The following is a 27349-nucleotide window of genomic DNA, read 5'->3' on the forward strand; positions in this document are numbered from 1 at the left end:
TGGAACTACATCGATTCGCTGTGTTGTGAGGCCATTTAATGTGAATGAGAAATCGGGCAATAGCAAGGACTCGTCAAACGCTTTCAGAGTTTAGCCGGCTCAAAAATTAAGTTGTCAACAACAAACGATGTGCGATATAAACAATTTTAATATAACATTTTTTCCACAATAGATTTATTGCTTATTTCCTACACAAAATCAGCATAATATTTGGACAAAATTAATTAATGTCCGAAAATCCCCAAACTTTGTTTTAATCAGCCAAATCATTAATCTTCTATAAACACTTGATTGACTTATATAATTTATTTTCTCACAATATAACAAACAAGACAAATGGGTCAATTTTTCATTCAATCTTATTTTTTACCATTGATAATTTATTGTACAAAATTTGCAAATATTTATATATTTCTATACTATGATGTAAACTACTTGATAGCGGCTTTTAGCAATGTATTTTTTTTTATGTCACAACAATGTTAATTGACTGTAAATTGATAGCAAACTTTCAAACCTTGAACAACAAGGCTAATTTTAACATCAATAAAATATTTTACTTTGTAGTTATTATTATCAAATGTACTTTTACTTTTTTCAATCACTGAACATCAAACAAAGGGATTCAAATATTTTTTTAGTTTTGTAACTATTATCAAAAGTACCTTTAATCATCAAAGTCACATTTTCAATCATTGAACAAACAAATGGATTAAAAGATAACCTTGTAAATAACTTATAAATGTTTAAAATTTATGGTCATCTCTACTAACAAACATCATACAATATTTTTTTAATGTAATAACTAATTATAATACATATGAAATTATTCATAACTATACAACCCCCTCCCTCCAAAAAAAACATTATAATCGTATTTAATAATAAAAACAAATAGGGGGTGAAAAGTCTTCATATGCTATAAAACACCAGAATTGGGGGTGAAAAGTCTTGGGAGGAAAAGTCTTGGGAGGAACAGTCTTGGGGGTGAAACGTCTGACACCCCTAAGTGATATATTTGTTATTGAGCTTCAAAAACATATTTTTAAAAACACATTTTTGCACAGGGAGGAAGGAAAATCATTTTGCTTTTTAAATTACCACATTTGGTTTGAAAATTCAAAGTAAATAATTATACTGTAGGAGCACAGTGGTGTCACCACTTTGGTCAGTTATGTCCAGATCATTTTTGTCTATCCATGATCATTTTTCAATAAAACAAACGCACTGAGACACCTGTGAAATAATAATTGTTTTCTCGCATCCAAAGAAATCATTACACATTGACAAGTTGGAAATATAAAAATATTTTCTTGTTTGAAAAACAATTTCTCGCTTGTGTTGTGTCCCAGTTGCGTGAGTTCCGGATTACAGAGATTGACAAAATACGATTTCTTTTCACATTCCTGTGATCTGCAAAAGTTATATTTTATTATGTTATTTTCATCATTGAAGCAAATATTCATGCTAAGAACTAAATGATTATGTTTGTCATATAAGTGTATACAGTCCTTTGATCTGGAACCCCTATGACCTGGAACTGACCAACCAACTGTATATTTGCCAGAAGATAAGGAATTTAGAAAAGTTGTTACTCTCTGGCAATGAAAATATTATTTTACGACCTCGGCAACAAAGTTTTTGCATAAATAATTCGTTAACCTGAAAAAATGCGAAAAGTTTCACACTTTCGGTGTCGAGCCACAGAAGGAGCAGTATAGAATAAAAGATAGAATTTCAAAAATAAAGTAAACTTTGATGATATTTTTACTACATCTTGATTACAACAATGTTTTATGATTATCTGCAATACCTTTTTTATTCATTTTCTTTGTTTAAACCTTGAAAAAGGATAAGGGGCCTCCGTGGCCGAGTGGTTAGAGTCATTGACTTCAAACCATTTGCCCCTCATCGATGTGGGTTCGAAACCTCATTTGGAGCGTAGAATTCTTCATGTGAGGAAGCCATCCAGCTGGCTTACGGAAGGTCTGTGGTTCTACCCAGGTGCCCGCTCGTGATGAAATTGTGCACAGAGGGGCACCTGGGGTCTTCCTCCACCTTTAAAGCTGGAAAGTCGCCATATGACCTAAAATTGTGTCGGTGCGACGTTAAACCCAACAAAATAAAAAAAAAAAAAAAATGAAAAAGGATAATCTTAAACACTACCGCTATATAGCATAATGGCCGATACCCCTTTACCGTAAAACCAGGAACAGGTGTTTATTGGTGGTTTATACCGGAAAAAGGGATTTATCCTATAATGTCGCTATCGAGAATAAATTTCCTTATCAACACAACTGTCTCGCTGATTATTTTTGTTATTCTCACGACCGTTGTGCTGATTATTTGCAATATTCGCACGACCATCTTGCCTGGAAAGTCATGTTGTTTATTTTTGTTATTGATGTGATTAAAAGACTGTAAACATATGCAAAATGTAGTTAACCTTTTCGCAAGCTTTCCCTGCTTATCAGATCTCCATTAAGTACCGATTATTTGACAATTTTAGCATGCACATACCCGCATTATTTTGAATCACTTGCACATGATTTATTGAATTAAAACGTAATATGAAAAGTAAAGTCGCGGCAGTAAGATATGATAACTAACTATTATTAATGTATGCAAAAACATGTTTTCTATGCACCAGATAAAGGAATGCAACCAGAACACCTGTCATGCGGATAAGAATACTAATCGTCACAACCCTTGTTCGAAGAAGAAAAATAATCGGCACGTTATATGCACATTAACATAGTTGACCCTAGAAGTTTACAAAATTTTACAAATTACATTGTGCGTAATCAGCTGCAAGTTTGGGTGTGGGGGTCAAGTCCATGTGTTTGAATGTTATCCAAATATACTTGCCTAGAATTAAAGATAGCTCCAAAGCCAGTATCGGGCCATATAATATTTTTAACATGTTGGCTCATTTTAAGTTAAAGCAGTATTGTGTTTAAATTCCATTTCCTGATCATCTGCACATTCATATAATTTTTTTCAAAGAAGAAATTTGTGATGAGGTCTTTCAAAAGAAGTACCTGTACTGGGTGCCTACCAGTCGCCGGAAAGAAATCACAGTTTTTAGCTTGACTATTCATAGAATAGTAGAGCTATTGGACTCGCCCATGCGTCCGCGTCCCGATTTGGTTAAGTTTTTGTATGTAAGCTGGTATCTCAGCAACCATTTGTGGGAATGGATTGAAACTTTACACACTTATTCACTGTGATAAACTGACCTACATTGCACAGGTTCTATAACTCTATTACTGGTATGCTTTTTTACAAAATTATGCCCCTTTTTCGACTTAGAAATTTTGGTTAAGGTTTTGTATGTAAGCTGGTATCAGTGTTCGAAATTCGCAGTAGTCCGACAGCCCGTGGCTACCAAATTTCAGCTCAGGCTACCGATTTTCCGCAGGTACAAGCCCGACCAGGCTGCCGAATTTTCCTAATTTGTTTAAAAAATCATGCTAATTAAACGAGTACTGCATCGTGATTTTCCAGACTGAGAAACGCTTATGGAATTATTGTTGGTTTTTGCACTCTCACGTGTTGACAACCAAACACAGTGTCAAAGACGTAACCGCAGCGCTAAATGGCTGAATACAATCACCTCTAGCGTAACGGATAATTTGATTAGCTTTCACACTTCTCGGTAGGCGGAGCTTAAATTATGCTATCAGCGTGTATGTAAATGTGAATTCAGCACTCGTTATTACATCTTGCAAATTGTCAACAGTCCGAGTTGCAGTAATTGGCGAGTGCGGATCCTAAAAAATCGGGCGTAACAGTTTAGATTTCGTTTTGGCAAGGAGTGTCATGTACGATGCTTTTGGACTCTGACGACACTGATCTGGACTGGAGTATTTCGAGTTAAATTTTTTCAAAAACATGGCAAACATGTATTGTATGTCTTTTTTATTACTTCAAACATGCATAGAGATGTCTGTAAAACAAAATGTTATATGGTGCAAAAATTATGTATTTTAAGGTGTTAAAGTTCGGGCTAGTGAAATTGGTGTCGGGCTTGGAAAATTTCCAATCTGATAGCCCAAACGGGCTAGTGGATTCAAATCTGAATTTCGTACACTGTGGTATCTCAGTAACCACTTGTGGGAATGGATTGAAACTTCACACACTTATTTACTGTGATAAACTCACTTACATTGCACAGGTTCCATAACTCTATTTTGCTTTTTAGCTCACCTGAGCACAAAGTGCTCAGGGTGAGGTATTGTGATCGCTCACCGTCCGGCGTCCGTCCGTCCGTCCGTCCGTCCGTCCGTCTGTCCGTCCGTCCGTCCGTCCGTCCACACTTTCCTTTAAACAACATCTCCTCCTAAACCAACAGGCCAATTTTGATGAAACTTCACAGGGATGTTCCTTGGATGGCCCCCTTTCAAAATTGTTCAAAGAATTGAATTCCATGCAGAACACTGGTTGCCATGGCAACCGAAAGGAAAAACTTTAAAAATCTTCTTCTCAAAAACCAGAAGCCCTAGAGCTTAGATATTTGGTATGAAGCATTGCCTAGTGGACCTCTACCAAGTTTGTTCAAATCATGACCCTGGGGTCAAAATTGACCCCGCCCCAGGGGTCACTTGATTTTACCTAAGAAAATCTTAAAAAATCTTCTTCTCAAAAACCAGAAGCCTTAGAGCTTAGATATTTGACATGTAGCATTGCCTAGTGGACCTCTACTAAAATTGTTCAAATCATGACCCCGGGGTCAAAATTGACCCCGCCCCAGGGGTCACTTGATTTTACATAGGAAAATCTTCAAAAAATTTCTAAAAATAAACCAGAAGGCCTAGAGCTTAGATATTTCACATGTAGCATTGCCTAGTGGACCTTTACAAAATTTGTTCAAATCATGGCCCCCGGGGTCAAAATTGACCCCGCCTCAGGGGTCACTTGATTTTACATAGGAAAATATTTAAAAAATCTTCTTCTCAAAAACCAGAAGTCCTAGAGCTTAGATATTTGACATGTAGCATTGCCTAGTGGACCTTTACTAAAGTTGTTCAAATTATGACCCGGGGTCAAAATTGACCCCGCCCTAAGGGTCACTTGACTTTACATAGGAAAATCTTCAAAAGTTTTCTAAAAATAAACCAGAAGGCCTAGAGCTTAGATATTTCACATGTAGCATTACCTAGTGGACCTCTACAAAATTTGTTCATATCATGACCCCCTGGGTCAAAATTGACCCCGCCCCAGGGGTCACTTGATTTTACATAGGAAAATCTTCAAAAATTTTCTAAAAATAAACTAGAAGGCCTAGAGACTAGATATTTGACATGTGGCATTGCCTAGTGGACCTCTACAAAATATGTTCAAACCTTGTCCCCCGGGGTCAAAATTGACTCCGCCCTAGGGGTCACTTGATTTTACATAGGAAAATCTTTAAAAAAAATTCTAAAAATAAACCAGAAGGCCTAGATCTTAGATATTTGACATGTAGCATTGCCTATTAGACTTTTACAAAGTTAATTCAAATCATGACCCCTGCGGTCAAATTGACCCTGCCCCATGGGGTTACTTGATTGTACATAGAAAAATCTTCAAAATTTTCTAAAAATAAACCAGAAGAGCTTAGATATTTGACATGTAGCATTGCCTAGTGGACCTCTACAAAAAGTTTTCAAATCTTGTTTTTAAAGTTACTTAAAGAAAATTTCAACTATATTTTCTCATAATTCTTTTGATTGATTTCTATTATGATCTTTTGACCTTGAAGACTTGTCCTTAAGTGCAATGATAACAGGTGAGCGATATAGGGCCATCATGGCCCTCTTGTTTACAAAATTATGCCCCTTTTTCGACTTGGAATTTTTTGGTTAAGGTTTTGTATGTAAGCTGGTATCTCAGTACTCACTAATTGGAATGAATTGAAACTTCACACACTTGTTCACTGTCATGATCTGACATGCACAAAGCAGGTCCCATATCTTTATTTTGCTTTTTTCAAAATTATGCCCCTTTTTCAACATAGAAATTTTTGGTTAAGTTTTTGTACGTAAGCTGGTATCTCAGTATCCACAAATGGGAAAGGATTGAAATTTCACACACTTGTTCACTGTCATGATATGACATGCAATGCAAAGGGTCAATAACTCAACTTCGCATTTTACAAAATTATGCCCCTTTTTCAACAAGAAGGAGTTTTTGGTTAAATTCCTATATGTAAGCTGGTATCTCAGTACCCACTAATGGGAATGGATTGAAACTTAACACACTTGTCCACTGTCATGAGTTGATAAGCACTATGCAGGTTCCATAACCCTATTTTGCTTTTTTATTAAATTATGTCCCTTTTTCGACTTTCGTATTCATTCAATCAACAAGGCTGTTGAATAGTCAAGAGTTGCTGTTCTCCGACAGCTCTTGTTCCTATGCCATTTTATGAAAAATGAATGCAAAAACATCAAATTTGCCCTGATAAAACTTCAGCTCATTTGTCTTCTGAAAATGTGAAAACTCAAACTATCTGACGTAAAACACTGGATATTTTGAGGCTCAAAAGAGGGTATGAAACGCACTGCTTTAATCAGCATAGTGGAATAGTCACCGGACAATTATTTGGAAGGCAGATAAATACAGTTTTACGACGCATATTGCACCGAAAAACCATCGATTATGCACATTGTCCTCTTACGCCTTCTAAAACATGTTTTCATAAATGTTCAAAGCATTGAACTACAATTTGAGTTGAACTTCATAACAACAGTATTTTGCCCGTGTTACGATTTAAGCTAAATTCTAGCTGCAGAAAACATCTCGGAGCTAATGCCGCCATTCTGAGCCAACAAAAACAAATCTAATTTCAGTTTGTGCTGTTTTCTGAAAATCCCGGAATCTATAAATATCTTTTGATAAAATTGAGGCTCGAAATGGGGGGTATATTATATATAAATGAGCCGTTCCACGGGAAAACCTATATTAGTGGGATAACTGCATATTAAGTAAATAACTGGAATATCACTGTTTATCTGATGTGCATGCAGAGACTAGAATCAAGTATACTATTTTACAGTTACCTAAAGGCAATCAATTTCTACCATATTTTACATATAAATGCTATTTGTGTTGTCATGGCAATGGAAAATTCAAAAACATCCGTGTGTCATTTGTGTGTAGGTTAAAGGCCTGTCAAGAAACTAAAGATAAACGATTGAATTATTTTTCAGTAACAAAAAAAAAAATGTTCCCTAATATTTAATTGTATGATTTTTATACACATAATGTGTTGCTTTAATGACTTGAAAAAGGCACGCCGACATCATAGGCCTACGCCTCTTTACCTCACGTCTCTAACACACCTGACTAACTATATCTTGAATATAGCACCTTGCCCTATTCCTTGTTAAAGGAAATCCTGGTTTGCCATATATAGCATATAGCGCACCAGGTCATTTTCTTCCTCATCTGTCAGTTGCTTGTTTGGTAGGCTCAGAATGTTTCTTTTTATGAAATCTGAGTCAAGTACTGTGTCATTTAGGGTTCAAAGACTAGGCCACAGTGTCAAGTTATAGAAAACTTTATTCACATTTTACAGGCCCAATACCAAGATGTTTGTCTCTGTGAAATCTCAGTCATCTTGAATCAATATCTTGGGTCCATAGTTTCAATTATATGAAAATGTTTTCTAATGCTACATAGGATGCATTTTCTGCCCAAGATACAAATGTACATGAAACCTGCTCAAACTGTGTCTTCATCAAAGATGAGCCATGTACCAAATAGGCTTATTTTGGGTCAGAGATTAGGTCACTACTGTATGTCAAGTCATAGAAGAATCTTTTGAAGAGGCTAGGGACCACATATTCTACCTGACAGACATCAAAGTCACAGTGTTTTTCTTTATATAATATAAACTAATGGAAGTTCAATGTTCTTGGTCATCTGTTAACAAAACAAGGCTTGTTAATGCTCCAAAGGCCACGTTTTGTGTTTGATCTTCAGGAAATTTAGTCAGAATGTCTTTAATTGTAATCTGGGCAATTCCAAACTAGGTCATCTGGTTTATTCAGATGCTTCATACTCATAGCCCTCATGTTCACAATAAGGATGCATTAAAATAAAAACAATAATAAAATCAGTGAAAAGATCCTTTCAAAGCACAGAACGCAACCAAGTAACATAATAGCAAAGTTTGATTGTTTATGAGAGGTGCAGATGAAATGTACAACACCCCTCATGCGCCCCCTCCTCCCCCCACCCACACACCCCTTAGCACTGACTTAAATGGAATTCTATTATAGTAAAAAAAAGTTCTCAATGATCCCAAAGGTCCAGAAAATATCACACTGAGTCGAAGTATTAAAGTATGGGGAGAATTTTAACAGTTGCCACACGGCACTAAGAGAACTATTGTGATAGCATAGGACACAACCAGGCAACACAAGTATGTGTATACATTTACAACATTGTCTTTGGTTTCATTTCTTGGGGGATATCAATTCATAGTTACCATTAATTTCCTCGAAATAGACCAGGAAGTAATAAAAGAACAATGAACCTAGATATTTTTGATAAATTCGATAGGTTTTACAACTTGAGCTATTTATCCTCCATTTTACCACATTCTGTTGAAAGAATTATGTCTCTCCCTTAGGTGGGGGAGACATTGTTTTTGCCTTCGCCGTCTGTCCGACGGCATTAAGCTTGTTTGGCTTTCACAGGTCAAACTGCTGGCTGGATTTCGACGAAACTTCACAGGAGTGATCAGTACCAACCCCAGTTGTGCATACTACTGGCACAGGGCACCCATTTGGCCATTTTTGGGGCCAAATATGGGCCCCATTCCCCTTATAAAATAGTATGTTTTATTCCCCTTTTCTGGAAGAAAATTCCCCTGATAATGGTTTGTTTGACACAAATAGATATGACCTCTCTTTCAAGTCATATTATAGTGCCTCTATGGAAGGTTACTGCTGCAGTATAGTTACATTAGTTAAAAATGATTGAAAACAGTATTGATAAGTGTGAAAAGTAGTAACATGATAATTATAATTATATATGGCTAAAAACTTCTACTTTTTGTCTTATGACAACAAAAAATTCCCCTTCCTGAGGGTATGGGTACCTGTCCCTAAAAGTTGTCTAGCGCCCTGTGGCATGTTCTGCTTCGCTGCACAAAATGGCAGCCATAGCTAAAAATAAAAAAATCTTGTCTGGCTTTCACAGGTGAAACTGCTTGTGTATGAAATATTGCCTTTCGCACTGCATACCAACAAACATGCCCATCTTAGAATACATAGGGAGAGACATATGTTTTTGTGACAAAAACACCTTCTACATGTAGTTTTTGTGATTTTGAATAGTTCAGATACCTTAATATTTTAATAATGTGTATTTCAGTGGCCAAGATTCTAGAGGAGCAACTCCAGGGTCAGATTTCCCAGGCGGAATGTAAGTAAATCATAATTATACAATAGTTCTAGTATACGGTCCTCAAACATGCTACTTAATCATTATTAAATCCTTGTTTGCTGTAAAATTCAGTACATTCTGTCAAGAGTTAATAGAACCAACTAAATTTAGATATGGTTTGTTTCTTTGAATCAGGGTAATTATGTCTCCCCCCCCCCTCTGGGGGAGACGTAATGTGTTTGCCCTGTCCGTCCGTACGTCACACTTCATTTCCGAGCAATAACTGGAGAACCATTTGACCTAGAACCTTCAAACTTCATAGGGTTGTAGGACTGCTGGAATAGACGACCCCCTATTGTTTTTGGGGTTACTCCGTCAAAGATCAAGGTCACAGGGGCCTGAACATTGAAAACCATTTCCGATCAATAACTAGAGAACCACTTGACCCAGAATGTTGAAACTACCTGAGATAATTGGCCATGAAGAGTAGATGACCCCTATTGATTTTGGGGTCACTCTGTCAAAGATCAAGGTCACAGGGGCCTGAACATTGAAAACGATTTCCAATCAATAACTAGAGAACCACTTGACCCAGAATGTTAAAACTTCATAGAATGATTGTACATGCAAAGTAGATGACCCCTATTGATTTTGGGGTCACTCCGTCAAAGGTCAAGGTCACAGGGGCCTGAACATTGAAAACCATTTCCAATCAATAACTAGAGAACCACTTGACCCAGAATGTTGAAACTTCATAGGATGATTGTACATGCAAAGTAGATGACCTCTATTGATTTTGGGGTCACTCCATCAAAGGTCAAGGTCACATATTGATTTTGGGGTCACTCCGTCAAAGGTCAAGGTCACAGGGACCTGAACATTGAAAACCATTTTCGATCAGTAACTTGAGTACATTTGACCCAGAATGTTGAAACTTCATAAGATGATTGCACATGCACAGTAGATGACCCCTATCGATTTTGGGGTCACTCCATTAAAGGTCAAGGTCACAGGGGCCTGAACATTGAAAACCGGTCAGTAACTTGAGAACCACTTGACCCAGAGTGTTGAAACTTAATAGGATGGTTGATCATGCAGAATAGATGACCCCTATTGATTTTGGGATCACTCTGTTGAAGGTCAAGGTCACAGGGGCCTGAACATGGAAAACCATTTCCGATCAATAGCTTGAGAACCACTTGACCCAGAATGTTGAAAATTCATAGGATGATTGTTCATGCAGAGTAGATGACCCCTATTGATTTTGGGGTCACTCCGTTAAAGGTCAAGGTCACAGGGGCTTGAACATGGAAAACCATTTCTGATGAATAACTTGAGAACCACTTGACCCAGTATATTGAAACTTCATACGGTGATTGGTCATGCAGAGTAGATGACCCCTATTGATTTTGGGGTCACTCCATTTAAAGGTCAAGGTCACAGGGGCCTGGTCATGGAAAACCTTTTCCAATCAATAACTTGAGAACCACTTGATTCAGAATGTTGAAACTTCATAGGATGATTGGATATGCATAGTAGATGACCCCTATTGATTTTGGGATCACTCTATTGAAGGTCAAGGTCACAGGGGCCTGAACATGGAAAAACATTTTCGGTCAGTAACTTGAGAACTACTTGACCCAGAATTTTGAAACTTCATAGGATGATTGGACATGCAGTGTAGATGACCCCTACTGATTTTGGGGTCACCCGGTCAAAAGTCAAGGTCACAGGGGCTTGAACATGGAAAACAGTTTCCAATTCATAACTTGAGAACCACTTAGCCCAGAATGTTGAATCTTTGTGGAATGATTTGACATGCCAAATAGATGATTCCTATTGCACCCAGCCACCAGTGTTGCTTAGACTTTTGCTCCTATCCCCTATTGACTTCCTGCCTATGACTATGCATTGGGGGAGACATGCGCTTTTCTACAAAAGCATCTTCTAGTTATTTATTGGTACTTTGTGAAAATTACGACAGTATTATGACTTGGTCATGTGACTGGGAAACAACTAGTTATCCTCAGCCTTTTTGGTAGAAATATGAGGACACAGAAATTGCTGCGCCCTTCATCTCTTCATCTGTCACGCTTCATGTCAGGTCCATAACTCTGTTATCCATGAAGGGATTTTGCAATAGCTTGGCACAAATGTTTCCCATAATCAGACAACATGTGAGACGCGGGACTGGGACCCCTAGCTCCAAGGTCAAAGTCACACTTAGAGGTCAAAGGTTAGCATGGTCTGTTTTGTGTTGGGTCCATAGTTCTGCCATTCAGAAAGGGATTTTAAAAGAACTTGGCACAAATGTTTTCCATAATGAGCGGGCGTGTCATGAACAAGACCCAGGCCCTTAACTGCAAGGTCAAGGCTATACTTGGAGGTCACAGGTTCATGTCTGGTCTATAACTAGCGGTATTCATCAAGGAATTCCAAAATGACTTGGGACAAATGTTCCCAATAATGAGACAATGTGTCACATGCAAGACCCAGGCCCCTGTCTCAAAGGTCAAGGTCACAGTTAGAGGTAAAAGAATAAAGGTCATTTTAAGCAAGATAATACAAAGTTTATATGGAAAGCTATCCTACTCACCACAACGTCAGTGTCCTTCCATGTCCGCACATTGGTTAAAGTCTTGATGCACTTTCTCTCTTAAAGTTTTCTCTCTATCTCTGTAATTACCTGATGGATTTGCTTCAGACTTAAACTAGTTATTCCGCATCATTACCCACATCATCTGACAGAAGGACCATACTCTTGCAACAATATTTCAGAAATTATTCCCCCTTTTTACATAGAATTTCAGGTTAATGTTTTGGTGCACTTTCACTATATCCTTGTTACTGCAGAAGGGATTTGATGCAAACTTAAAACAATTGTTCATCATCATAACCCACATCATATGACACAAAGGTCATAACTATGGCACAATATTTGATGAATTATGTCCCCTACTTTACATAAAATTTCAAGTTAAAGTGTTGATGCACTTACACTCTATATCTGTTATTACCGAACCGATTTGATTCAGAATTAAAATAGTTGTAGAACATCATCCCCCGCATGATCATATGATGGAAGGGCCATAGCTCTGGCACCAATATTTAATGAAATATGCCCCTTTTTAGCTCACCTGTCACAAAGTGACAAGGTGAGCTTTTGTGATCGCGCGTCATGCATCCGTGCGTAAACTTTTGCTTGTGAGGTCATATTTTTCATGGGATCTTTATGAAAGTTGGTCAGAATGTTCATCTTGATGATATCTAGGTCAAGTTCGAAACTGGGTCAAGTGCGGTCCAAAACTAGGTCTGAAGGTCTAAAAATAGAAAAACCTTGTGACCTCTCTAGAGGCCATACGTTTCAATGGATCCTCATGAAAATTGGTCAGAATGTTCAACTTGATGATATCTAGATCAAATTCGAAGCTGGATCACGTGCCATCAAAAACTAGGTCAGTAGGTCAAATAATAAAAAAACCTTGTGACCTCTCAGGCCATATTTTTCATGGGATCTGTATGAAAGTTGGTCTTAATGTTCATCTTGATGATATCTAAGTCAAGTTCGAAACTGGGTCAACTGCTTTCAAAAACTAGGTCAGTAGGTCAAAAAAAACTTGTGACCTCTCTAGAGGCTATACTTCTGAATGGATCTTCATGAAAATTGGTCAGAATGTTCACCTTGATGATATCTAGGTCAAATTCGAAACTGGGTCACATGCCTTCAAAAACTAGGTCAGTAGGTCAAATAATAAAAAAGCCTTGTGACCTCTCTAGAGGCCATATTTTTCATGGGATCTGTATGAAAGTTAGTCTGAATGTTCATCTTGATGACATCTAGGTCAAGTTTGAAACTGGGTCAACTGCGGTCAAAAACTAGGTCAGTAGGTCTAAAAATAGAAAAACCATTTGACCTCTCTAGAGGCCATATTTATAAATGAATCTTCATGAAAATTGGTCTGAATGTTCACTTTGATGATATCTAGGTAAAGTTCGAAACTGGGTCACCTGCGGTCAAAAACTAAGTCAGTAGGTATAAAAATAGAAAAACCTTGTGACGTCCCTCGAGGCCATATTTTTCATGAGATCTTCATGAAAATTGGTGAGAATGTTCACCTTGATAATATCTAGGTCAAGTTCAGAACTGGGTCACGTGCCTTCAAAAACTAGGTCATTAGGTCAAATAATAGAAAAACCTTGTGACCTCTCTAGAGGCCATATTTTTCAATGGATCTTCATGAAAATTGATCAGAATTTTTATCTTGATGATATATAGGTCAAGTTCAAAATTGGGTCACGTGAGCTGAAAAACTAGGTCACTATGTCAAATAATAGAAAAAACGACATCATACTCAGTTCAAAACTGGGTCATGTGGGGACAGGTGTGCGATTCAGTACCATCATGGTCCTCTGGTTTATGTAGAATTTACTTACACTGGTGCACTTTCACTTTATCTTTGTTATTACTTAATGAATTTGTTTAAAGCTTAGAAGTTTTTCCACATCATCATCCTCATCATATAAAACAAGGTACATAATTCTGGCACAAATATTTAGTGACTTACGTCTTCATTTTACTTAAAATTTTAGTTTAATTTTGATGCTTTTTCACTATATATCTCTCGGTTGTAACTAACTGGATTTTATTCAAACTTAAAAGGGTCGTTCCACATGGTCATACACATCATATGACACAATTGTCATGATGTTGCCACCAAAATGCTATGAGTTATGCCCCCTTTTTACTAGAATTTCAGTTGTCCGTCTGTCAACATTACACCAAACTTCACAGGAATGATCCTTGGGTGGCCCCTTTCAAATTGTTCAAAGAATTGAATTCCATGCAGAACTCTGGTTGCCATGGCAACCAGAAGGAAAAACTTTAAAAATCTTCTTTTCCAAAACCGCAAAGCATAGAGCCTTGATATTTGGCGTGTGACATCATCTCATGGTCCTCTATAATGATTGTTCAAATTGTGTCCCTGGGGTGAAAAGAGGCCCCGTCCCGGGGGTCACAAGTTTTACATAGACATATACAGGAAAAACCTTTAAAAAATCTTCTTGTCTAAAACCACAGGACCTAGGCCTTTGATATTTGGTTTGTAGCATTGCCTTTTGGTCCTCTACCAAAATTGTTCAAATTATAACCCTGGGGTAAAAAGAGGCCCTGCCACGGGGGTCACAAGTTTTACATAGACTTATATAGGAAAAAATTTTTAAAAATTTCTTGTCTAAAACCATAGGACCTAGGCCTTTGATATTTGGTATGTAGCATTGCCTTTTGGTCCTCTACCAAAATTGTTCAAATTATAATTCTGGGTTAAAAAGAGGCCCTGCTCCGGGGGTCTCAGGTTTTACATAGGTTTATATAGGAAAAAACTTTAAAAATCTTCTTGCCTGAAACAGCAAGGCCTATGCTTTTGATATTTGGTATGTTGCATTGCCATGTGGTCCTCTACCAAAATTGTTCAAATTATGCCCCTGGGGTGAAAAGAGGCCCTGCCCTGGTGGTCCCGAATTTAACATAGACTTATATAGGGGGAAAAAAATATTTTTGTCTTAAAGTTTAAAGCCTAGGCCTTTGATATTTGGTATGTAGCATTGCCTAGCGGATCTGTATCAAGATTGTTCAAGTTATGCCCCTGGGGTGCAAAGAGGCCCCACCCTGGGGTCACTTGTTATATGAGTTATATAGGAATATTCCGAATTAATACTTAAAAAATTATCAGATCATATTTCCTAGACTGTTAATTATAAATACCTGATGACCCCAAGCAATTAGGGGTCACTTGACTGTGACCTTGACCTACTGACCTACATTCTTGTTTTTTAGCTCACCTGAGCCAAAGGCTCATGGTGAGCTTTTGTGACCGCTCAATGTCCGGCGTCCGATGTGCGTCATCCGTCCGTCAACATTTCCTAAAAAAATCTTCTTGAAAACCACTTGGCAGAATTACACCAAACTTCACAGGAATGATCTTTGGGTGGCCCCCTTTCAAAATTGTTCAAAGAATTGAATTCCATGCAGAATTCTGGTTGCCATGGCAACCGAAAGGAAAAACTTAGAAAATCTTCTTGTACAAAACCACATGGCCTAGGGCTTTGATATTTGGTATGTAGCATCATCTAGTTGTCTTCTACCAAGATTGTTCAAATTATCCCCCTAGGGTCAAATATAGCCCCGGGGGTCACATGGTTTATATAGACTTATATAGGGAAAACTTTAAAAATCTTCTTGTACAAAACCACATGGCCTAGGGCTTTGATATTTGGTATGTAGCATCATCTAGTGGTCCTCTACCAAGCTTGTTCAAATTATCCCCCTAGGGTTAAATATGGCCCAGCCTCGGGGGTCACAAGTTTTGCATAGACTTATATAGGAAAAAAAGTTTAAAAATCTTCTTGTCTTAAACCACAACACTTAGCCCTTTGATTTTTGGTTTGTAGCATTGTCTTATGGTCCTCTCCCAAAAATTGTTAAAATTTGGGACCCCTTGGGTGAAAAAGGGGCCCTGCCCTGGGGGTCCCAAGTTTTATATAGACTTGTATGGGAAAAAACCCTTTAAAAATCTTTTGTCAGAAATTTATTACGACTAGGCTTTTGATATTTGGTATGATGCATTGTCTAGTAGCCCTCTACCAAATTTTCAATTATGCCCCAGGGGTTAAAAGAGGCCCCCCCCTGGGGTCACTTAGTTATTATGTGAGTTATATAGGAAAAATACTTAAAAAATCATCTGATCCTATTTCCAAGACTATTTAATTATAATTACTAGGGCTGACATCGATAGAAACGATATCGATGTATGAACGATATTTTTGGTCGATCGATTATCGATTCCCATTTTTAAAAATCGATACTTTACACAGAAAAAAAAAACTATCCAGATAAACACTCAGACCCTCTAAAACGACTTTTCTGCCTGCAAAAATGTGCCTTAAATAATGGAAGTTGTCAATAAAGGTCATGTCTAAACTTGTACCGTAGTGCTCAGTCTTTTCCAACTAGTTGGCACTACCTGTATGGGGAAATACATATATACAAATAAACACATGAAAAGCGGGCCCAATTAAACTAAAATAACTTAACAGAAGGTAATAGCATGTAAATGAACAAATAGGTTTACCTAAATTAATAATCGATATATCGATGTATTGTCATATTTTGCCCTTCCCGGGTTTATATCGGTATCGTCGAGACAAAGCCCCAATCAATGACACTCTAATAATTACCTGATGACCCCAAGTAATATGATGTCACTTGACTGTGACCTTGACCTACTGACCTACTTTCTTGTTTTTAGCTCGCCAGAGCACAAAGTGCTCGGGGTGAGCTATTGTGATCGCCCGCCGTCCATCCGTCCGTCCGTCCACACTTTTCTTTAAACAACATTTCCTCCTAAACCAACAGGCCAATTTTTTATGAACTTACAGGGAGTTCCTTGGATGGTCTTTTTTAAAAATTGTTCAAAGAATTGAATTCCATGCAGAACTCTGGTTTGCCATGGCAACAGAAAAGAAAAACTTTAAAAGTCTTCTTCTCAAAAACCAGAAGCCCTAGAGCTTAGATATTTGGTGTGAAGCATTGCCTAGTGGACCTCTACCAAGTTTGTTTAAATCATGACCCTGGGGTCAAAATTGACCCGCCTTTTGGGGTCACTTGATTTTACATAGAAATCTTAAAAAATTTTTCTTCTCAAAAACAGAAGCCCCAGAGCTTAGATATTGAATGTAGCAAATTTCCCAGAGGACTCTACTAAAGTTGTTCAAATCATGACCCCGGGGTCAAAATTGACCCCGGGCCCCGGGGTCACTTGATTTACATAGGAAAATCTTCAAAAATTTTCTAAAAATAAAACCCGAAGGCCTACAGCTTAGATATTTCACGTGTAGCATTGCCTAGTGGACCTCTACAAAATCTGTTCAAATCATGACCCCGGAGTCAAAATTGACCCGTCCCAGGGGTCTCTTGATTTTATATAGGACAATCTTCAAAAATTTTCTAAAAATAAACCAGAAGGCCTAGAGCTTAGATATTTCACGTGTAGCATTGCCTAGTAGACTTCTACAAAAAATTTTCAAATCATGACCCCCAGGATCAAATTGACCCCGCCCCATGGGGTCACTTGATTTTACATAGGAAAATCTTCAAAAATTTCTAAAAATAAACCAGAAGGCCTAGATCTTAGATATTTGACGTGTAGCATTGCCTAGTAGGGCTTTTTACAAAAAAATTCAAATTGGACCCCCAGGGTCAAATTTACCCAGCCCCAGGGTACTTGATTGTATATGGGAAAACTTCATAAATTTGCTAAAAATAAATCAGAAGGCCTAGATCTTAGATATTTGATATGTTACATTGCCTAGTAGACTTCTACAAACTTTGTTCCATTCATGACCCGGGGTAAACTTGGCCCTTTCCCCAGGGTTACTTGATTGTACATCGGAAAATCTTCCAAAAAATTTCTAAAAATCATCCCGTTTGACAATTGAAACTTGTAGTCATATTACTTGGTGAGCGATCCAGGGTCATCATGACCCTCTTGTTTAAGATACAGCCTTGAAATTTTGATGACATACACAGTTTGCACACAAATCGTGAAACTGAATTTCATTGACCATGAATGTGACCTACTGACTTTCTTAATATTTTATCATCAGTTTGACATTTGATCCATGTAGCTCATATTACTCAGGTGAGCGATCCAGGTTCATCATGACCCTCTTGTTAAGATACAGCCTTGAAATTTGGGCGATCCAGGTTCATCATGACCCTCTTGTTAAGATACAGCCTTGAAATTTGGATGACATGTACAGTTTTGCACACTAATCTTAAAACTGACTATCAGTGACCACAAGTGTGACCTACTGGCCTACTTTCTAATATTTTAGCAACATGTGGCTCATATTACTCAGGTGAGCGATTCAGGGTCATCAAGACCCTCTTGTTAAATATACTCCTTGCAGTGTTATTTAATTTGATACAGATATTATAAGCTGTCATTTGTCTTAAACTTTTCTCTTTTCAGGAAGCGGGCTGCAGCAAAACAACTAATTGAGGCGTACTATTTCCAGCTGACTGACGGATGTGGCAACCATAGTTGTACAAATAAAATATGTGCTTCATCACCAAGTTTCAATCTTAGAGACAAAGACAGAAATGCTCTAGCTTTAAAGTCTATTGAACTGTTCAAAAAGAAAGCTCAATTATGTGAAAACCAGAGAAATAAGATAGCAAGGTTACCTGTCAGTGGTGACTCGAGCCCAGTCGGTGCGACTGGGACATCACCGCTCACATCACCAAGATTAGATATTGAGACCCTTCCTGGACCATCTAAAGGAGGTTTCAGCAGTTTCAAACCAGGAAGTGTTCCACCTGAACCACCATCATCATCAAAATGTACAGGAGCGATATCTAGATCTACACCTACAACCCCAACACGTATGAAGCTTTGATATCTTTTTTTGTTGTTGCTGTATTAACTAAAGAAATTGTAACAATGGTATCATTCTAGAACTAGCATAGCTCTGCACAGGCAATGCAGGCCAAAGCTACAAATGATTTTCATAAATAGAGTCTCCAAAATATATATTTTGGTCCTTGATATGCTGGAAAACATGTTTTAGACAAAAATATCACAGGGTAGCATTCCCCAATAACACTAGCAGCTCAAGCCTAATTATACCTGGTCTGTCTAATTACATCCCTGTCTATTATTAAAGAAAGTGACTTTATAATAATTAACTTGGCTTTCTATGAATAAAATTTGTAATGGATTTAAATGAGAGAAATCATATTTCTGTTGATATTTATTGCAGTGGAAAAATCACTTCAATCATATACACAAAAAGTTTGATAGATTAGATTGTTTAGTACACCAGAAGTTTGTTTTGGGGAAGCTTTTAGTGGGATGGTGTGTTGTCAATCATCTGTCATCCTGTGTCATCTTGTTTTATTTGAACATCTCCTCTTAAGCTATGGGTTAGAATCACACCAAATATGTCTGGGAGCATCCTGGCATTGAATGCAGTCAAGTTTGTTTAAATGGTTCAATTTGACTCCTTTAAGGGACTGATAGAGCTGAAAATCTTGAAATCAATTCTTCACCAGACTTGTATCTGTAGACATCTCTGATGTTGTTCAAATAGTTTTGTTTGGTCCCTTTAAGGGGATCCTAGAACTAAATAATTAAGGAAAAAATCCTTGAAATAACTTCTCATGAATTTCTTGATAGTCTGTAGCATCATTGTATGGTCCTGACTGAAGCCAAATGGTTCAGCTGGCTATTTTTAGGGTCAACCAGAGCTAAAAATAGGCAAAAAATTACAAGTGACTTCTTTTCATGCACTGTTTTTTGAACGTCACCATATTTGGTCTGTTGCATCGTTGCATGAACTTCTCTAAATACTTTTTGTGCCACCACCATTAAGAACAGAGGGACATATAGTGTTACCCATGTGTGCATCACCATCAGTCCATGCAAAATATTGTGTCTGGCCTGTAACTTTGTTGTGGTATGTAAGATTTTGAAATAACTTTGCACAAATGACCACCATAACAAGACAATATTATACTCAAGACCCATACCCTTAACTCAAAAGTCAATGTTTGTTTTGGGTTTAACGCCGTTTTTCAACAGTATTTCAGTCATGTAACGGCGGGCAGTTAACCTAACCAGTATTCCTGGATTCTGTACCAGTGCAAACCTGTTCTCCGCAAGTAACTGCCAACTTCCCCACATGAATCACTGAGGTGGAGGACTAATGATTTCAGACACAATGTCGTTTATCAAATAGTCACGGAGAACATACGCCCCGCCCGAGGATCGAACTCGCGACCCCGAGATCCGTAGACCAATGCTCTTACCTACTGAGCTATTAGCGGGCGGGCTCAAAAGTCAATGAGAGTTAAAAAAGCAGTAATTGTTTTGAACTACCGTAATGCGGAAAAAATTGAAAATTAATGAATTTAATTAACTGCATATGGATGTTCATCAAACTTGGTCAAAAGCAAGGTTAAAAGGAGGTTAAAAGGTCTTTGCAGGCGAGTGACTTCAGAAATTGGTCTCTTGGCCTGTAAGTGAACTGTGATGAAGGAAACAGATGTAAATATTGAAATTTAAAAAATTGAACAGCAAGATTATTAGGTATTTTTGAATGATGCTTGTAACTTCTGTTGGCTGGTATATGTAGTTAGCAGAAACCAAGCTGTACACAGACTTTGCCAAAAGCTGGTACTTCTATAAGGCTGATACTAGCCAGTGTGTTCAAGTCCTTCAGGCAGTAAATATATTACCCTTATATTAATATGTTGTTGCTACTTTATATAATTTTCATTCATACACAGTTTGGCATTTTGTGTTTCAGAACCAAAAGAGTTACCATTCCTGAACGAGGAAAGGCTTCTTGAAATATTGAGGACATGCCAGGAATCAAATGATTGGTCGTCATTGATCAAGATTATAGGAAGTGTATATAGCAGTCCTGAATCCCTTATCAAGAGTTTTCAAATCGAGGCAGAACAAAAGTTATCCAAGGAGAAAGTAAGCAGTTACGATGCTGACAAAGACATTGATGATGAAGACTTGGAATCAGGGGAGAAAATTCATGATAAAGTGTCTGAACGAAAGTGTCTTCATCAAACTACAGGAAGTGATGTAAATGTTGATTTGAACTCATTAAGGCGCTGCTATGCTTTATTGATGGAAATACCTGACCTCCCATTCCAAAATGCCCTGATCAATGCTCTACGGTCCCTGTCTAAAACATTGGATATGGACTTTAGGTACACAAAGCAAGTAGAGAATGAAGCAAACTACCTAAACATATTTGTAATAGTGTTAGAAATACCATTGTTGCATAGTCCAGAGTTTATCGAGGTTGCGTACCCAGATTTCTGCAAGGCTATGGGCCAGTTACCATTGAAGGGTCAGGTGAAGTTAGTGCAGTATTGGTCTGGTTTCGAGGCAGAGAAACTGAAGGATATGGTCCTATCCTTGCAGCAGATGATCACCGTGAAGCTGATAGATGGTGAGTCTCGTTGGAACCAGGGCTGGTCTCTGAACAATGAAGACGCTATCACAGGTCCGATCAGAGTGATGAAAATCTTGTATTATGCAAGCATGTATGGAGGTGATAAAGACTCTAAAGCAGTTCTAGAGGAAGAGAGGAGAACTGTAGAAGGGGAAAGTCAATTGCAAAATGAATTTCTTGGTGCTAGTGCCATGGGTCATGACTTTAAAGAGCCAAGACAAATTAAAGATGATCCACTTGGGAAAGAGTTAGATATCACGCATGCAGACTGTAGGCATCCACTTGTGGACTATGAAGAGTTTGTAAATGAAACACTGAATGAGAATATAAGTGTGGAAACAGACTACAAGTTTAAGCTAGAAAGTGAAGAATCACCAAATAAATTCTCTTTTGCTAACTATAGTTTTGTATTGAACACTGCATCAAAACAGGCAAGTTTATATATGGACAATCGTATACAGATGTTCAGAGAAAGAAGATCATCTATTATTCAGACCTTAGTACATGGTATGCCCCCAATGCCCTTCTTGAGAATCCGAGTGTCCCGAGAGAGGTTGATAGATGATGCTCTAGTAGCTGTAAGTATCACCGCTTTGAATTTAATTTTGAAATACATACCAGGCACTCCATTAATCTTAACATTGGTTCAACAGAGCATACTTAGTTAAAAGGTTATGCTTTTCCAAGGTGATATAATCCTTGTACTGATAAACCATCCATTGACTTTGAAGAAAGGTAAAATTGCAGGAATTCTGTCTTGTTTGATATACCAGAGCAGTGTAATAGAAAAAGAAAAGACACAGTTTTAGGTACTTAAAATTTAATATAGCCAGTTGGCTTATTGCAATTGTTAAATAAAATGACAGATTATGTTTAAAAAATACTGTTATTTTGTGCATATATTTTACATACTGAATACTTGAAGATAGTAAATATTATTGTTTATGTTGGATTTTGAATTTCAGCTTGAGATGGTTGCTATGGAGAACCCATCAGATCTGAGGAAACAGTTGTTTGTAGAGTTTGACGGAGAACAAGGTCTTGACGAGGGTGGGGTCTCCAAGGAATTCTTTCAGCTTATTGTAGAGGAAATCTTCAATATAGACTTTGGTAGGTACTGTATGTAGGTCTGATATAAAGATATCAAAAAACTATTTACAAAAAAAAATTGTGTAATATGGGTGGTTTTCAAAATAATGAAGCTTTTTCTTCTCTCTCACCTTACTTTAATTCAGTTCAGTTTTAGAATGTGTTTTGGAGCAAAAAATATCCAAATCAATGTACTCAATAAATGTGTGCAATTTCAGCTTAATGGCTCAAGCAGTTTTAAAGTTATATTAAATTATATAGCTAATTTCGTCCCCTGTGCACCCAAAAAAGTGTGACATTTTACATGAAGTATAGTTTTCAACTGAGGTTTACTTTTTAAAACCATGCTTTATTGTTACAGCTTTGGCTTTTTAATGTAACTTAAACTCTGCACATTTAAATAAAATACTTCTTTTCATTATATACATCTTATTGTTACCAATATTTCATATCTTGTGATGGAACCCTTTTCACGAAAAATAGTGAAAAAAATACTAAATTTAAATGTTGAACACTACAATTTCATAACCCTATTACTTTTCTAAAGTCTTAATGTTTTTCTAAGATCTTTATCCTTTCAGCTGTGAAGACACCGTATGATTTTTTTCTTTAATAAATGGACTTTCTCAGAAACTTGATGAATGTCTATACACCAAAAAATGTCCCCTGTGCACCTTTTCAGTTGTTAAGTGTCAGATTTCTTTTATTCTTTAAATAAAATGGGATTTTACTTTATTTTCCTTGAAAGGGAGTTACAACAGATACAAAAGCAGCCTTCAACTTCACATATTACTGACTGTTAAACATTTACAAAGCCAAGAGTGATGTCCCCTGTGCACCCTTTTTTGGACATATATCAATTATCATAGCATTACTGTAATTTGTGGTGGCATTTCTATATTCTTAGCAGTGTGTATGCAAAATTTAGGCATTACTTGATAATAAAGCATTATATAAGAAACCCTGGACAATTAAAAATTCATTGTTTGCATTTTTTTTCTGAAGTTGCCAATTTTCAAGTTTAAAAGTGGAAACATTAATTTTATTGCTTCTTAAGCTCTTAAGTTTACCTAAATATGTAAATGTTCACTAGTAAATATTATGTAGTTAAAAGAATTTTACTTACCATGAACATATTCTATAAATAAATATTTTGATACAATTTGTCCCCTGTGCACCCTTGTTAGTAACATAATAAAGTATGTATGAATTTTACTATTCCATTTTATCATGCATGGTATTTTGTCATTTTTCTAATATGAATAAGCAGTTCATGTAAACTATATGATTTCAATGTGTTTGTTAAGTATAAAGTCACTTATTTTTCATTAAAAACATTACCTTTTGTTGAATTTTCATTTTTGTAGTGAAAATTTTCAATTTTGTAGTTATTTTGTGGAATAAACTATTTTTTTGATAGTATTTGTCTAAAGTTTATTACCAGTAGTCTTTTTATGAACAGAAAACTAATAATGGATGAATATTACACTGATCATCAGTATGTGTCCCCTGTGCATCTTTAAAATAACTCAATTTTGAGTTGGCAATTCTAGAAATTAGAATTACTGGACATTCTTGAAATTTGGCATGTGGTTTATAAACATGCAACATGTCAGAAAAAAGTTGGTTTTATAATTATATGATAGTTATTTTGCATTCAGCAACAACTTTTCTAGGTAAAGTTTTATTTTCATGTCAAATTTGTGCAGAAAGGGTGATTTTAAAAATCTTTGTCCACAAATATGTGATTAAATAAGTTTCAAACCATACACATACACCCAATTACTTATCATTTATGTTGAAAAAATTACTGCTATACATATTTCCTTGTCATAAAACCATGCAACATTTATCACCCACCTTACTGGAAATTCACTGAACTTTCGAATTAAAGGCTGAAATATTTTCAGATTGGCATTTCTCAACACTTTCCCAAAGTTATTTCCTTCAAATTTGAAGTATTTGCTATAATAAAAAATAGGTGACCACCATAAGAAATAAGTTTGAATTTTCAACCCCTATGTCACACTTTTGCTTCATTATTTTGAAAACCACCCATATGATAATTATGTGAGACATATTGTTAGCTCACCTGTCACGAAGTGACAAGGTGAGCTATTGTGACCGTGCGTCGTGAGTCAACAATTTGTAAAAAAATCTTCGTCTTCAAAACCAAGAAGAAGGTTACCTAGAATTTCACCAAACTTTACAGGAATGATCCTTGGGTGGCCCCCTTTCAAAATTGTTCAAAGAATTGAATTCCATGCAGAACTCTGGTTGCCATGGCAACCGAAAGGAAATTTTTTAAAAATCTCCTCCTCAAAAACCAGAAGCCCTAGAATTTAGATATTTGGTGTGAAGCATTGCCTAGTAGACCTCTGCCAAGTTTGTTCAAATCATGACCTGGGACAAAATTGACCCCCGCCCCAGGGGTCACTTGATTTTACATAGGAAAATCTTCAAAACTGTTCTTAAAATAAACCAGAAGGCCTAGAGCTTAAATATTTCACATGTAGCATTGCCTAGTGCACCTCTACAAAATTTGTTCGATCATGACCCCCGGGGTCAAAATTGACCCCTCCCCAGAGGTCACTTGATTTTACTTAGGAAAATCTTGAAAAATCTTCTTCTCAAAAACCAGAAGCCCTAGAGCTTAGATATTTGATATCTAGCATTGCCTAGTGAACCTCTACTAAAGTTGTTCAAATCATGACCCCGGGGTCAAAATTGACCCCTCCCCAGGGGTCACTTGATTTTATTTTGGAAAATCTTCAAAAAATTTCTAAAAATAAATTAGAAGGCTAAGAGTTTAGATATTTCACTTGTAGCATTGCCTAGTGGACCTCTACAAAATTTGTTCAAATCATGTCCCCTGCCCAAGGGGTCACTTGATTTTACTAAGGAAAATCTTTAAAAAAAAATCTAAAAATAAATGAGAAGGCCTAAATCTTAGATATTTGACATGTAGCATTGCCTAGTAGACTTCTACAAAATTTGTTCAAATCATGACCCCACCCCATGGGGTTACTTGATTCTACCTAGAAAATCTTCAAAATTTGTTAAAAATAAACCAGAAGGCCTAGAGCTTAGATATTTGACATGATGCATTGCCTAGTGGACCTCTACAAAATTTGTTCAAATTGACCCAGCCCAGGGTTACTTGATTGTACATAGAGAAATCTTCATAAATTTGCTTAAATTAAACCAGAAGGCCTAGATCTTAGATATTTGATAGGTAATATTGCCTAGCAGACTTCTACAAACTTTGTTAAAATCATGACCCCCGGGGTAAAATTAGCCCCGCCCCAGGGGTTACTTCATTGTACATCGGAAAATCTTTAAAAAAAAAATTCTAAAAATCATCACTTTGACATTTGAAATAGGTAGCTCATATTACTCAGATGAGCGATTCAGGGTCATCATTACCCTCTTGTTTTTAGCTCACCTGTCACATAGCGACAAGGTGAGCTTTTGTGATCGCGCAGCGTCCGTCGTCTGTGCGTGCGTGCGTCCGTGCGTGCGTAAACTTTTGCTTGTGACCACTCTAGAGGTCACATTTTTTGTGGGATCTTTATGAAAGTTGGTCAGAATGTTCACCTTGATGATATCTAGGTCAAGTTCGAAACTGGGTCACGTGCCGTCAAAAACTAGGTCAGTAGGTCTAAAAATAGAAAAACCTTGTGACCTCTCTAGAGGCCATATATTTCATAAGATCTTCATGAAAATTGGTCAGAATGTTCACCTTGATGATATCTAGGTCAAGTTCGAAACTGGGTCACATGCCATCAAAAACTAGGTCAGTAGGTCTAAAAATAGAAAAACCTTGTGACCTCTCTAGAGGCCATATTTTTCATGAGATCTTCATGAACATTGGTCAGAATGTTCACCTTGATGATATCTAGGTCAAATTCGAAACTGGGTCATGTGGGGTCAAAAACTAGGTCATTAGGTCTAAAAATAGAAAAACCTTGTGACCTCTATAGAGGCCATATTTCTCAATGGATCTTCATGAAAATTGGTCAGAATGTTCATCTTGATGATATCTAGGTCAGGTTTGTAACTGGGTCACGTGGGATTAAAAACTAGGTCAGTAGATCTAAAAATAGAAAAACCTTGTGACTTCTCTAGAGGCCATATTTTTCATGAGATCTTCATGAATATTGGTCAGAATGTTCATCTTGATGATATCTAGGTCAAGTTCGAAAATGGGTCACGTGCGGTCAAAAACTAGGTCAGTAGGTCTAAAAATAGAAAAACGTTGTGACCTCTCTAGAGGCCATATATTTCATGAGATCTTCATGAAAATTGGTCAGAATGTTCACCTTGATGATATCTAAGTCAAGTTCGAAAGTGGGTCACATGCCGTCAAAAACTAGGTCAGTAGGTCAAATAATAGAAAAACCTTGTGACCTCTCTAGAGGCCATATTTTTCAATGGATCTGTATGAAAGTTGGTCTGAATGTTCATCTTGATGATATCTAGGTCAGGTTCGAAACTGGGTCACGTGGGGTCAAAAACTAGGTCAGTAGGTCTAAAAATAGAAAAACCTTGTGACCTCTCTAAAGGCCATATTTCTCAATGGATCTTCATGAAAATTAGTGAGAATGTTCAGCTTGATGATATCTAGGTCAAGTTCGTAACTGGGTCATGTGCGGTCAAAAACTAGGTCAGTAGGTCGAAAAATAGAAAAACCTTGTGACCTCTCTAGAGGCCATATTTTTCACGAGATCTTCATGAAAATTTGTGAGAATGTTCACCTTGATGATATCTAGGTCAAGTTTAAAAGTGGGTCACGTGCCTTCAAAAACGAGGTCATTAGGTCAAATAATAGAAAAACCTTGTGACCTCT

The 27349-nt window shown here is 37.0% G+C and overlaps 1 protein-coding gene across 2 annotated transcripts in view; it reads left to right on the forward strand.

The window, feature by feature from the left end:
* Window positions 1-27349, forward strand: part of LOC123556774 (ubiquitin-protein ligase E3A-like) — a 60724-nt gene that overhangs the window by 3867 nt on the left and 29508 nt on the right. For both annotated transcript variants that reach the window (XM_045347745.2, XM_045347746.2), the window contains exons 2-5: window positions 9367-9417; window positions 18408-18820; window positions 20746-21989; window positions 22377-22521. In XM_045347745.2, coding sequence (XP_045203680.2) covers window positions 9367-9417; window positions 18408-18820; window positions 20746-21989; window positions 22377-22521 — 1853 coding nt within the window. The remainder of the gene's footprint in view (window positions 1-9366; window positions 9418-18407; window positions 18821-20745; window positions 21990-22376; window positions 22522-27349) is intronic.

The sequence above is a fragment of the Mercenaria mercenaria genome, chromosome 5, assembly GCF_021730395.1.
Source record: "Mercenaria mercenaria strain notata chromosome 5, MADL_Memer_1, whole genome shotgun sequence".
In the NCBI taxonomy this organism is placed as follows: domain Eukaryota; kingdom Metazoa; phylum Mollusca; class Bivalvia; order Venerida; family Veneridae; genus Mercenaria; species Mercenaria mercenaria.